At 38.6% G+C, this 14711-nt stretch overlaps 1 protein-coding gene and 1 long non-coding RNA gene across 2 annotated transcripts; both read right to left on the reverse strand.

The window, feature by feature from the left end:
- Positions 1 to 515: 515 nt before the first annotated feature.
- On the reverse strand, positions 516 to 2168 carry LOC139943048 (uncharacterized). Its single transcript, XM_071939860.1, has one exon. The coding sequence runs from the start codon at positions 1893 to 1895 to the stop codon at positions 1044 to 1046; it is 852 nt and encodes a 283-aa protein (XP_071795961.1). The 5' UTR covers positions 1896 to 2168; the 3' UTR covers positions 516 to 1043.
- Positions 2169 to 6624: 4456 nt separating this feature from the next.
- LOC139943063 (uncharacterized) lies at positions 6625 to 10224 on the reverse strand. The gene is made up of 3 exons (XR_011786742.1): positions 9867 to 10224; positions 9341 to 9445; positions 6625 to 8947 (listed from the first exon to the last, which is right to left on the reverse strand). It is a non-coding gene; the product is annotated as an uncharacterized lncRNA (long non-coding RNA).
- Between the last annotated feature and the right edge of the window lie 4487 nt (positions 10225 to 14711).

The raw sequence follows: 14711 nt of genomic DNA on the forward strand, positions 1-14711 counted from the left end.
GAGATGATATTCATGTTGTTGCTCATTTTCACTTGCAATCAACAAATCGTCAATATAAGCATAGGTGAAATCCAGGCCATGTAATACTTGATCGATAAATCTTTGAAATGTTTGCGCAGCATTTCTTAACCCGAAGGGCATTCTTATATATTCAAAAAGGCCGAAAGGTGTAGTTATTGCCGTTTTTGGTATATCTTCGGGTTCAACAGGTATCTGGTGGTAAGCCTTGACTAGGTCAACTTTACTGAAAATCTTCTTGTCATGTAAGGTTGATGCAAAATCGTGAATGTGGGGAATCGGGTACCTATCAGGTGTTGTGGCATTATTTAAAGCACGATAGTCACCGCAAGGTCTCCAATCGCCATTTTTTTTAGGTACCATGTGCAAAGGTGAAGACCATGGGCTTTTTGAGGGACGGATTATTCCCAAGTCAAGCATGTGATTAAATTCTGCTTTGGCTATATGTAACTTGTCCGAGGACAATCGTCGGGGACGTGCATTTACTGGTGGGCCCGTGGTGGTAATATGGTGCGTGACATTGTGTTTAACGGGATGTTCTTGAAAATTCGGCCGAGTTACATCTGAATATTCTCTAAGTAAAAGAGGTATACCAATGCTATCTGGTATGGCAAAAACAGGGCTGGGTGAAACTATTGATGCTCTGCAGCCTGAAACGTTTAATTCAGTCAATGTATCAATAAGTTTACGATTTCTAACATCTACTGCTAAAGAAAAATGCTTTAGGAAATCTGCACCGAGTATTGGTATAGGTACAGATGCGATGATAAAAATCCATTTGTAAGCTCGTCTTAAGCCTATATCTAACGTCATTGACCTTTCTCCGTAAGTTGATATTGGAGTCTTATTAACTGCCTGCAATGTATAAGGGCTACTATTCTGTTTATCCCTAATGCTAGGTGGTAAAACACTCACTTCGGCACCAGTGTCGATCAAAAATTTAGTACCAGTGAACTTGTCGGTAACGTAAAATAGACGACTTTTGGATTGGCCAGACAAATTTGTCGTCCCTAAATGCTGGCGTTCTAGTTTTCCTGGTGAGGTAGTCTATTTGAGTTTGAATCCGGGTATGAGCATGGTTTGACACATTTGGTTGCTTTGTCTCCAAACCGCCAATGGTACCAACATTCTGAACCTGCCCGTGGCACGTCTCTAGACTGCCTGGATGGACTTCGGTACTTGTTATTCCCTGAGCGATCTCTACCACGACTATTCCTACTCTCTTGGCTACCTGTAACTAGGCCTTGCATTAAGGTCGTTAATTGGTTAATTTGAGCTTGTAATTTGTCAAATTTTGCATCAAATGCTTGAGATGGTGTATCTGAGCCCGCGGCTATTGTACAGGCGGCTATTGCAGGTGATGGGGATGCCACTTCTACGATCTTATCTGCAATGATAGCTAATTGATCGAGATCCAAACCATCGCTTGAGGATGCTAGAATTAAGTGTACGTTCTGAGGCAAACGTTGCAGGAACAATTGCCTCAAGATACTAGTTTCTAGTTTATTTTCCCCTAGAAGTTGTTTCATGCGGCGAAGAAGTTGGGAAGGCTTTCTATCACCAAGCTCTTCGGAAATTAACAACTGATGTAGTCGTTTTTGTTCGGACTCAGAAGTTCGTTTGATAAGTTCTGACTTAATCTTATCATATTGATCAACTGTAGGGGGATCTATAAGTAAATCTCTTACTTCCTGAGCGATTTCTGGTTGAAGTGAAGATACTACATAAGCAAATTTAGTAGATTGACTAGTAATATTTCGGGTATGAAACTGTGCCTCTATTTGGGCAAACCAGATTATTGGATCTTTCGGCCAGAAAGGTGGTAATTTGAGACTGACTGCTGCCAATGGCGCCTTTACTTCAAGTGGTTCATCCATAGTTCTTAGAGTTTAAAAACGACTTACATCAACAATTGTTAATTTAATTACGGATGTGAATAAATGATTGACGATCCAGGGCAAACACTTTATACATTGCTAAGTGCCATTGTTTCTTTAACTTTGAATCGCCATGAAGGCCATCGTATAGGTGTGCGAAGTGGTTTCGTACAACGTGTGTGGTTTTTCCACGCCGCTGTCGTCTAGAACTCTTTCTTATATAACTATGCCAACATAAGGTTTTGAAATGTATTCCTTGTTGTCCGACCTGGTTGTGATTTATGATTAGACTATTGATATTATCGATGGTTGTATCAAGTTGGTGCTGATATATGTGAAGGTCGTTTTCAGAGAGAATAGGAGTGCTGAGTTTTTTGCTGCTCTGAAATTTAGCGAATGATGTAGTTGGAATTGTGGTAAATAAAACAACGGTATTTGGTCGGGCCGATAAAATTGCCTCTTTAAATTTGAGTAGTTCGGAAAATAAACTGTCGGCTGTGTGCTGTGAGGGCTTTAACACTCTTTTTTCGTGCAGACTATCATATACAAATGCTGTCAAGTCGTTAACTCCGGCGGCCAATCTAATTATAGTTTGATCAGCAGTATTGTAACTTTGGAGTTTACGTATGGCTGGACCGACAAGGTTATAAATTTTAGCACCGCGAATTGAAATTAAATCAACGGTGAATGCATAATCTGGTAACTTAGGGTACTTAATAAAATTATGTGCTCTAGAATCAGCCAAAAATAAACATCGAATCATCACCGATTATAAATGAGAAGTAATTCTTACAAAGACTGCAGTTAAATAAATTAAGTTATCACGTCGGGATCACCAGTTATAGGGTATTTGGTTACAATTATATACACTTACCCTATTTCTGAGTCTGGGCAGAATTAAGCTTCATTTTGGCGGCGCTGGTCAGCTTTGACTTCATTCAAATTAATAAGATCTCACAAATACAATTACTTAACTACTATTTATATTTAACTATTAAGAGATATTACTTTATACCCTAATGGTGTCCTCCAGCTGAAAGGTTGCTGTATAGGAGTAGTGTACTACCAATTCAGTTTCCAGTCAGCCTTTGGACAACCACAATAAATGAACCTAAATACTACGACTATATAAGTTAGAGAGATACAACCTTTCTGTACCAAAAGCTGGAGAAGAGTGAGGGTGGTTTATTGTCTGCATTTGCTTTTATATGGCTATGTACACTAAGGAAAAAGATTAGGGCCTGCTCAATAGGCGTAAACAAAGGAACTTACAATAGGCTTTTATACTACACTGGGGGTTTTGGAGTTCATTGTTCACCATTTACAGCTGACATTCCCAGATGGTCATATACAATAGGGGAATGGTAAAAGTCTCCAGTGCGAGCACTAAAAGCTAACACATGCTTGGTAGCTGTTAATGGAATTCACTACAGTGCCTTATAGTTTCTAGATGCATAAGGTACGTTGTCTAACCCAAAACGAGGTGGGTACAGCCACTGCAAGTAGTGATGGACGTGCGAAATAGCTTCATTTTGGGTTAGAATTATGACGCCATGCATAAATATTGAGAGAGGCGTATAACACCCTCACCCACATTTCGAAATATTTGTGTAAAGGATTTTTATATCCTAGCGGGGTGCCGCGAGCGCGGCATCCCGCTAGTACATGTTAAATACACGGGCTATGAAGGGAGCCAACTGGCAACCCTCATACAGTAGACTAGCCACAGTGAGTTATTGAAATTTAACTCAGAATATTTTGCACATCACGCTGTAAATACATGTTAAATACAGGGCTATGAAGGGAGCCAATTGGCAACCCTCATAGAGTAGACTAGCCACAGTGAGTTATTGAAATTTAACTCTGAATATTTGTACATCACGCTGTATGTACATGTTAAATATACAGGCTATGAAGGGAGCCAATTGGCAACCCTCATTAGAGTAGACTAGCCACAATGAGTTATTGGAATTTAACTCTGAATATTTGTACTTCATGCTGTAAATACATGTTAAATACACGGGCTATGAAGGGAGCCAATTGGCAACCCTCATACAGTACACTAGCCACAGTGAGTTATTGAAATTTAACTCTGAATATTTTGTACATCACACTGTAATCACATGTTAAATACACGGGCTATGAAGGGAGCCAATTGGCAACCCTCATAGAGTAGACTAGCCACAATGAGTTATTGACATTTAACTCTGAATATTTGTACTTCATGCTGTAAATACATGTTAAATACACCGGCTATGAAGGGAGCCAATTGGCAACCCTCATAGAGTAGACTAGCCTCAGTGAGTTATTGAAATTTAACTCTGAATATTTGTACATCACGCTGTAAGTACATGTTAAATATACAGGCTATGAAGGGAGTCAATTGGCAACCCTCATTAGAGTAGACTAGCCACAATGAGTTATTGGAATTTAACTCTGAATATTTTTACTTCATGCTGTAAATACATGTTAAATACACGGGCTATGAAGGGAGCCAATTGGCAACCCTCATACAGTAGACTAGCCACAGTGAGTTATTGAAATTTAACTCTGAATATTTTGTACATCACACTGTAATCACATGTTAACTACACGGGCTATGAAGGGAGCCAATTGGCAACCCTCGTACAGTAGACTAGCCACAGTGAGTTATTGAAATTTAACTCAGAATATTTTGCACATCACGCTGTAAATACATGTTAAATACAGGGCTATGAAGGGAGCCAATTGGCAACCCTCATAGAGTAGACTAGCCACAGTGAGTTATTGAAATTTAACTCTGAATATTTGTACATTACGCTGTATGTACATGTTAAATATACAGGCTATGAAGGGAGCCAATTGGCAACCCTCATTAGAGTAGACTAGCCACAATGAGTTATTGGAATTTAACTCTGAATATTTGTACTTCATGCTGTAAATACATGTTAAATACACGGGCTATGAAGGGAGCCAATTGGCAACCCTCATACAGTACACTAGCCACAGTGAGTTATTGAAATTTAACTCTGAATATTTTGTACATCACACTGTAATCACATGTTAAATACACGGGCTATGAATTCAGGGAGCCATTTGGCAACCCTCATAGAGTAGACTAGCCACAATGAGTTATTGACATTTAACTCTGAATATTTAGCTGTTCCGACGTAGTGGTCGGAACAGCTATTGAAATCGTCAAGATTTTTATTTGTTATTATTATTATTATTATTATTATTATTATTATTATTATTATTATTATTATTTGTATCCGTCAAAAGCCCATAGGTTTAACCAGGGCATTTTGTTAAAGCCAAAAATCATACTTGGCTTAGTATAAAAGAGTCAGACCCTATATTATATTAAAGCTTAGGTCTTGAAGTTTCAGTTAAATGTAATTTGCATAAATTAAATAATTAATTAACTAAGTTATAACGACATGAATATTTAATTAGCCAATCTTTAGATTGCCATATCTCACAAACTAAACGTCCGATCGCAATTTTTTTTTCAATTTTGTACTTTTTGGGTACTGTATAACAATTCCATGGCCTTAAAATCCGGACGACGTCACCATGACGTCATGTATTGCACGTTTTGTGTCTGTGCACAAACACAATGGCTCTTCAAATGTCAACATTTAAATGGTCAAAAACTTAATAACTTCAAAATTATTTATCTGTTAGTTCCCTAAATTTGATATGTTGTGTTGAATAATATACTGATTCTAAAAATAATGGTTTCCGTCCATTAAAACCAATCAAGGGACGTCTATCATTAACGAATAAATTAAAATCTTGCCGTCATGGGTACAACGTAGTACTTCTGGATGTAGTCACTAAACTGGGTGCAGTCGCTTTCATGTGGCTGTACACTTTCTCTATGGGTGTTTGCAATACAGTGTGGACCTGTTTGGATTGAGGACTTACTTGAGGGGAGTCTACGACGCTGTCCCGATGTTGGCATCGTTGTATTTTTTTTCTAACCGTGTTCTGGACATACTCCATTGGATTTGTACACAACCAATGGGCATACATTGGGTTCGTTTCAGGCGACGAGCGTGGACGACGAAAATACACCTTTGGGATTTGGAATGATCTCAGGGGTAAATAGTCGTCAAGTTTGCGAGTCGCCTGAACAAATCCCAGTATTTTAGCTTTACTTTGGGAAATTACCGTGTCAAACAAAAACTCTTTGACGGGGTTAGAAAAGCGAAGAGTTTATTATGTTTGGAAAAAACAGTGTTTTTCGGGTGTTTGTTGTTTCAACAATTGCAGAAATGAGCAGGAAACCTGCATATGAGCATGGAGCAATATCATGATATGAGGCATGGTATAATAGTGTCTGGTTCACTAGTGTGGTTATAGCATACATTGCTGTGTTAAGCTACTTTGGGGGTTTATAAGAATAATTTCTTCGAAATATGGACCAATTTCGACATGTTCCTTCTGCCTCTAGGTTGTCTGCTTACTTTTTAAGGAAGGAGCTTGTGGATGAAGGATTGATCCCCAACAGCCGGACTCCAGTGGCTTACACAAACTGCACAAACGTTTTCTTCTTTTAGTTTGAACCAGTATTTAGGATTTCAATTAAGAATTACAAAAACTTCTCAACTTCATGGGGTTTAGTGTGGCACAAAGACAAGCGTAAGGACCATTCTGTAAATTAATGATGAATCAAAGATGTTTTGTTACCCAATGCAAATCTTTATTGTTCAGCACTCTTAATGTTTACAGTTCAAAATTTATTGCTGATCACATCAAGTAACACTCTGAAAAAAGTTTGCCTTACACGTAGGTGTTAAATTGTACATTAGTACAACATCCCTTACTCTTTAATAATGAGGAATAGTAACAATTGGCGTGACTAGCTCTATCATGGGCGACCATAATATTCAAGTAAATTTCAACGTCTGGAAATACATATATAACGATACGCTTCATTCCAAAAGTAGGGGTTTAACGATATGATCACCCTAATTACAACTAAGCCTGGGGTGACTAGTGATTACTTCTTGGCTACTCTCGTCTTTGACTCTTTAGTAGCGACTAATTTTTAATTACCAAGATGCATTGCGGCTTATTGCGGCATGCTGGCACTATATAAATGTTGGAAAAATTGTGCTGAAAAGACTAAAGGATTGTGTCACTGATTAATAGTCGTAAGCAACACGATTGGTTCACAATTGTTGGTTTTCAGTGAACTTTCTGAACAATCATGGAGAGCTAGCAGTGCTGCATTACTGCACAAAGTATAACATTATTACACATGCCTCTATTACATTCATTAGTATCTTCCACTTTTATATTGCACACTGCGGATTGCGAGTGTCAATGCATCACGCTCTGCATACAGAGAGTGCAAAAATTACATTATAAATTTTGTGCAAGTGCAAGCTGTTTGTCGCGCGAAAAACGGCTACTCTCTGTTAACAAAATGGCGTACCTAGGCAATTTTAAGAAACAGTGACGCTCCTTACATGCATTAAAGCTTTGCTAGTAATTCTTCGGACGAGTGACGAAAAACGAGTCACGTAAACGGCTATAAATAAAATAAAATGGTTCAAAAATTGCAAATGAAGTTGTTTGTTTCTTTTTTAAATGAGGGTGAGACTGGAAAATGGCTCCAAAATAACACACGTGCTTGTGCAATATGGTAAAATATAGGGCGTTTGCATCCCAGATCCAACTCTGCCTTCGGCCTCATTAAAATTGGGACGCAGAAGCGCTATGTTTTTCTGTATTCCACTTGCGCTTGTGTGATAAGTGATATGTATAACACACAATCAGATCCTTGCCATTTAATTGGAGGACTGTCCGTCACGTGATAGCAAATAAATTCAAGTACTATTGCACGGTACGTCACTAACCATGCATTTTTTGTTGCATCCGAAAAGTACTATTGCACACCGAGTACAAACATCACTGCTTGCGCATGTCTAGTCTTTGGTAACGCAGCAGTGTTACAATGCACATACTACATTTGGCATCCGAGTGTCTCAAATAGCTGTACAGAACGCACATTGTCACTGTTGAACCCAACAGGCCGACCCGAAAGAAACGGGTGTAATTTCACAATTAAAAATTGTAGGCCTACAGTTTGTTTGTTTTGAAAGTTGTATCCTCCAATCAAAATGACAAAGATCTACTTCGATGTCATATAAAACAAATAATGAATGTTTTTCATTTGTGCAATAGTGCAAATATTTTCATTTGTTGAAAATGGTTCGTTCCATGTAACTCGGCTCCGCCTCGGGAATAGATCATTCCATCTTTCAACTCATGAACATATTCGCACCATTGCACTCATAAACATTCATCATTTGTATAATATCTCATGATCCCTTAACATTCTTAATAATAAAAATAAAAGTGGCTTCTTATACAGCGCTCAGGTCCGCCATGCAGTGACGCTCATGGCGCTTCAACATTATTACCTTTGGTTACTGGTCATTGCTTAAATCATTCCTTAAACCATCTCAGCTCCCTGGGGAGTATACAGCCTGTGCCGCCAAATATGTAGCGCAATCAAAGTTAATCAATCACAAGAACTAACTCTGCCCTCACAGGTACCCATTTATCCTGGGTGGAGAGAGGCAATTATAGTGAAGTGTCATGCTCAGGGACACAATTGTCACAACCGGGATTCGAACCCACACTCCGCTGAACAGAATCACCAGAGCTTGAATTCGGTACTCTAATCTGCTCAACCACGACACACCCTATACAATGATGCATGTCCCTGGTTGAATCAGTTAGCCCATTAATAGCACACTGTCTTCACTTCAAGGGCTGTTAAATACTATTATCACATTAACAACTTGTAACTAATACAAAAATGCATCGTTAACATTCTGATTATTAATTTTAGTGCTGCAGAAGTAACTCCAACTAAATTGTTTAAAATTTAGAAAATGTAACATGGCTTAACAATACAGCTGTCCTGAGAAGCAACAAGAGGGTAGACAGCACATGGTGACTCACTGGGTGAAGATAGATGAGTATCAGATGGTCAATTGTTTGTTTCAGATGAACATACATGGCAAGGTTGCACACTCCAATTAAGACTAGTCCTGTAAAAAAATTTACAACATATATTAAGTGTACTGTATTCTACGAAAATAACTTACACTAATCAACTATGTAACATACCCAGAAATGCACAGGATCTAAATTTGTTGAGAATATAAACACCTTCAGTTACACCTTTAAATATCCTGAAATATAGAAGTTGATGTCAATAACTATCATTGCCGTTTTTTTAAACCATGTACCTTAGTTAACAGTGCAGTTAATTTATGACATGTATGATACATGTACGTCACACAAGTACAACAATTATTTACATCTTATACTGAGTTACAGCATTTTAAGCACGAAATGGACCTTGTGGACAGATAACAATCCACGTTCTACAAGCTTTAACATGCACTTTTATTGTGGCATTCATCAAATAGTAAACTTACCAACATCAAGATGTTCACAACATTAAAACTGTGAGATATGGCCCATGTAGATCACGTTTGTAAAGATCCAGCAATAAGGTTGATCAAGACACTCAGCATACAGTTCTAATAAGAAATAGGTATTCAGTTTGTACATCAAACAAAGAATTTATAACAACATTTTTCATTAAATTGTTCATGTTTGGAAACTCTTTGGAAATTTATTGCGTATGTTAAACATCAATGTTGCTTGTAAACAACAACAAACACATACCAAACACATGTCAGATAAGGTAACAAACACAAAAATACATTAACATTAATATTAAAAGATGAACAAAACAATAATTAATCAGACATCACCTTATTTTATTTTTTTTACTTTGCCACTGAACTGAGGAAATGAATACATTGTACATAAACTGAACAGTATGTATTTAGTGTATCTGTTTTTCTCTTAGCACAGACATAATATCATTAACCATTCTTAATTCTAAGATCCATTTCCATGATGAACAATACTCACATTAATATAGTACAAACTCACCTTTAAGGTTGACACACTGTGTGATGAAGACTACCAGATAAGTAAGGGGCATGGTGTCACCTCACTGTATGTACAGTAGACAGAGTGTTTGATGGAGACTCCCAGATAAGTAGGGGGCATGGTGTCACCTCACTGCAACACAGTGGACAGAGTGTGTGATGAAGACTCCCAGATAAGTAGGGGGCATGGTGTCACCTCACTGTTGCACAGTAGACAGAGTGTGTGATGGAGACCCCCAGATAAGTAGGGGGCATGGTGTCACCTCACTGCAACACAGTGGACAGAGTGTGTGATGAAGACTCCCAGATAAGTAGGGGGCATGGGTGTCACCTCACTGTTGCACAGTAGACAGAGTGTGTGATGGAGACCCCCAGATAAGTAGGGGGCATGGTGTCACCTCACTGCAACACAGTAGACAGAGTGTGTGATGAAGACTCCCAGATAAGTAGGGGGCATGGGTGTCACCTCACTGTTGCACAGTAGACAGAGTGTGTGATGGAGACCCCCAGATAAGTAGGGGGCATGGTGTCACCTCACTGTTGCACAGTAGACAGAGTGTGTTATGGAGACCCCCAGATAAGTAGGGGGCATGGTGTCACCTCACTGTTGTACAGTAGACAGAGTGTGTGATGAAGACTCCCAGATAAGTAGTGGGCATGGTGTCACCTCACTACAACACAGTAGACAGAGTGTGTGATGGAGACTCCCAGATAAGTAGGGGGCATGGTGTCACCTCACTGTTGCACAGTAGACAGAGTGTGTGATGGAGACCCCCAGATAAGTAGGGGGCATGGTGTCACCTCACTGCAACACAGTGGACAGAGTGTGTGATGAAGACTCCCAGATAAGTAGGGGGCATGGGTGTCACCTCACTGTTGCACAGTAGACAGAGTGTGTGATGAAGACTCCCAGATAAGTAGGGGGCATGGGTGTCACCTCACTGTTGCACAGTAGACAGAGTGTGTGATGGAGACCCCCAGATAAGTAGGGGGCATGGTGTCACCTCTCTGCAACACAGTGGACAGAGTGTGTGATGAAGACTCCCAGATAAGTAGGGGGCATGGGTGTCACCTCACTGTTGCACAGTAGACAGAGTGTGTGATGGAGACCCCCAGATAAGTAGGGGGCATGGTGTCACCTCACTGTTGTACAGTAGACAGAGTGTGTGATGAAGACTCCCAGATAAGTAGTGGGCATGGTGTCACCTCACTACAACACAGTAGACAGAGTGTGTGATGAAGACTCCCAGATAAGTAGGGGGCATGGTGTCACCTCACTACAACACAGTAGACAGAGTGTGTGATGAAGACTCCCAGATAAGTAGGGGGCATGGTGTCACCTCACTGTTGCACAGTAGACAGAGTGTGTGATGGAGACTCCCAGATAAGTAGGGGGCATGGTGTCACCTCACTACAACACAGTAGACAGAGTGTGTGATGAAGACTCCCAGATAAGTAGGGGGCATGGTGTCACCTCACTACAACACAGTAGACAGAGTGTGTGATGGAGACTCCCAGATAAGTAGGGGGCATGGGTGTCACCTCACTGTTGCACAGTAGACAGAGTGTGTGATGGAGACCCCCAGATAAGTAGGGGGCATGGTGTCACCTCACTGCAACACAGTAGACAGAGTGTGTGATGGAGACCCCCAGATAAGTAGGGGGCATGGTGTCACCTCACTGTATGTACAGTAGACAGAGTGTGTGATGAAGACTTCCAGATAAGTAGGGGGCATGGTGTCACCTCACTGTTGTACAGTAGACAGAGTGTGTGATGAAGACTCCCAGATAAGTAGGGGACATGGTGTCACCTCATTGTTGTACAGTAGACGGAGCATAGTGTCATGACTTAAGCAGTCAATTGTTCTTGGTGCTACATGTCCTCTCTGTATGTAAAATTCACAATCAAAACTTTCAATTATTTATTTTCATTGTCAAATAAGTAACAATCCATCAAGTTAATACTAATACTTCATCATCCACTTTCAGAATCAATTAATTTCCTGCTGAACAGATTTTAAGTCTAAATACATTGATAACTTTGCACACTTTTTAGTTAATTAAATTACATTCCCATAACTTTCTCACTAAAGTAAAGATCTACATTGATCATGATGTGTTATTTATTGTTGCTCTTTTTATGATGCTTTATTTCTTGTTTATAATGTTCTTGTAAATTGTGCGTTTTTTCATTCGTAGGGCTAGGTTCTTATTGATGCTATAACCTCCAATGTGAAATCAGTCATCATGTATACTTCAGCCAATTTTTCATTAAACAAACTTAAACATCCATCTTCTGCTTTCTTACAATAAATATGATCTTGTTTGACCTTTTTTTATGTATGAGTCCATTCATTATCACCTTGTATTTTGAATTAGTTTCCTGATGTCTTGTAGAAAAAAATAAACAAACAATCTCAGAAAAATCATACTGTTTTCAGCTGTTTAATTGATTAGTGTCATTTACAGATGCTATATTAGTTTATTGAAAAACTTATTTGATATTGTGTAATTATTTTAATATTGCTGTGCTGCAGTAGTAATGTGTCAATCTTATTTATACTTAAAATAACAGCTGATGTTTTAAAAATTTTAATCTGTAAAATAATGTTTGTGATGGCTAAGCTTGTTTTCTTTGTCATTTATTTCAAAGTTTAATTTGAATAGCCTCATGGTAGCTATAATATGTAGGAATGACCTCAGTTTGAATAGATTCTAAACCTCTCACGTAGACATGATCAATTAATGTTCCCTTCTCAGTTGTAGCATCTTCAACACACTGCTTATAACCATGCTCACTCATCAACTTCACAATGCTCGATTTACAGTTTGTGTTGACACTTAAAATATCGTCATTAAAGTCTCCCATTATTATACACCTATTGGTAACCTTGTGCAGCTCATTCAGAAGCATTGTCATATTGGATATAAATTCCCGAAGCACATATGATACAGGTCGATAAATAACAACAACTACTAATGACACACTAGAAATGATCTGAAAAGCAATATATTCAATGTTTTGGACAGGCAGCATAAGTCTACTTGTTGTTTGATTTGTTTTACTGTATGCAGCTACACCTCCATGACACTGTTGTTGTAACAACTGAGTCAGTTCACTAGAATCATTATATGAGAAACATCTTGGTTGGTGGTAGCTTTTGAAATCATTTAGTTGCATGTCAAACTGTATTTGATCTTCAGTCCAAGTTTCTGTCAGACAAATAAATTCAGCTTTCATCATGACATTGTTACATTTTAAATCCATATAATGAGACTGCAATCCCTGGATATTATGCATCATAATGGTCATATTACCTGGTGTACTACCTATATTATCTTCATCAATAAATTTTGGCATAGTATTCAATGCATCAGCAACAGCTTCATTACAATATATGTACTTTTCATCAAAGCCTTCTATAACCAGACCTTCCAGTGATGTAACACGACTAAGACTCACATAAGCTTGTCCAGATGCAAATGTTTTATCAAGAGAAACAACAGCTCTGTCTGTAGTCATTCCTTGTACTTTGTGTGCTGTGCATGCAAAAGATAACTTGAGCGGAAATTGATGCCGTACACATTTTTTTCCAACTTGTTCTTCCACAGTCTCAATAGACACACTTTCTTTATCACTTGAACATGCAGCAGATTTTCTTTTCAATTTCATTCCTACTTTGGCATCATCAAACTTTACATGAATACACTTGGCTTCATTAGGTTTATCCTGTGACATTATTATCTGTGATACAGTGGCAAAAGCGCCGTTAACGAGGCCATCAGATGTATCTATATTCTTAGTCAGCATGATTCTAGCACCTACACCCAGTAATAGTGATTGTGATAAGCTTCCAGAAGAATTCTTCAGTGGTTTTCCTCGTCTTATCTTAGCGTTTCTTGTATCTGTCTCATAATCCTTTGCTTCAATATACACACAATCTGAACACTTTGAATGCAGAAGTTTTAGATTTTGTTTATCTACCTGTTTATTACATGGGTATATATGAAGAGCATCATTCCACTCTTCACCTGTCTGACGTCCTTTCAACATTTTTATATCCTCCTCCCTCAAGGCTTCATGCTTCTTTCTGACTCTTAGTCTGTTCAGTGTCTTTGCAAAGTTAACATCTTCCTTCTGTCTCATTATTTCATTCAGTTCAACAACCTTGAAATTGTCACTCCATAGATCACAAATGACATTACTGTGGTACAGAGACTTTGCTTTCACTGGAGGTAACTGATAGAAGTCTCCAACAGCTAAAATGCTGACATTTCCAAAAGGGGATTGATTCCGGCATTGCTTGATCTGTCGCAAACGTCCATGGATATAACACAGTAATTTCTGACTAACCATTGAAACCTCATCTATAATCAATATCTGCAGCTGACCAAGTTTACTGCGAAGTGTACTTATCTTTTCTTCACCAAGTGGTTGATAAGGTAATCTCATTTCTGTTGGAATTGATAATCCACTGTGAACAGTAGCACCACTTACATTAAATGCAGCCACACCTGTTGGAGCCGTTATTAATACTGATACATCATCAGGGGTTTTCATCATTGATCCAAGTATTCGTGTTGCTTCATATTCTACACACTTTACTAACAAAGACTTCCCAGTTCCTGCACCACCAGTGAGAAATACTTGAAATGCATCTGGTTTTTTACCATTAGCCTTGTCCATGCACCACTGTCTTATTTTATAGAATACCTGCTTCTGTTTACTATTTAATAATCTCAGCATTTTGAATGCATTGACTTTTAAAGTTCTTGATGAATGAACTTCTATATCACATACTTTTTCCTCTTTCTTGTCAGGTTTCAAGTCTGGGATGTTAAACTC

Source organism: Asterias amurensis, chromosome 10, assembly GCF_032118995.1.
Source record: "Asterias amurensis chromosome 10, ASM3211899v1".
Classification (NCBI taxonomy): domain Eukaryota; kingdom Metazoa; phylum Echinodermata; class Asteroidea; order Forcipulatida; family Asteriidae; genus Asterias; species Asterias amurensis.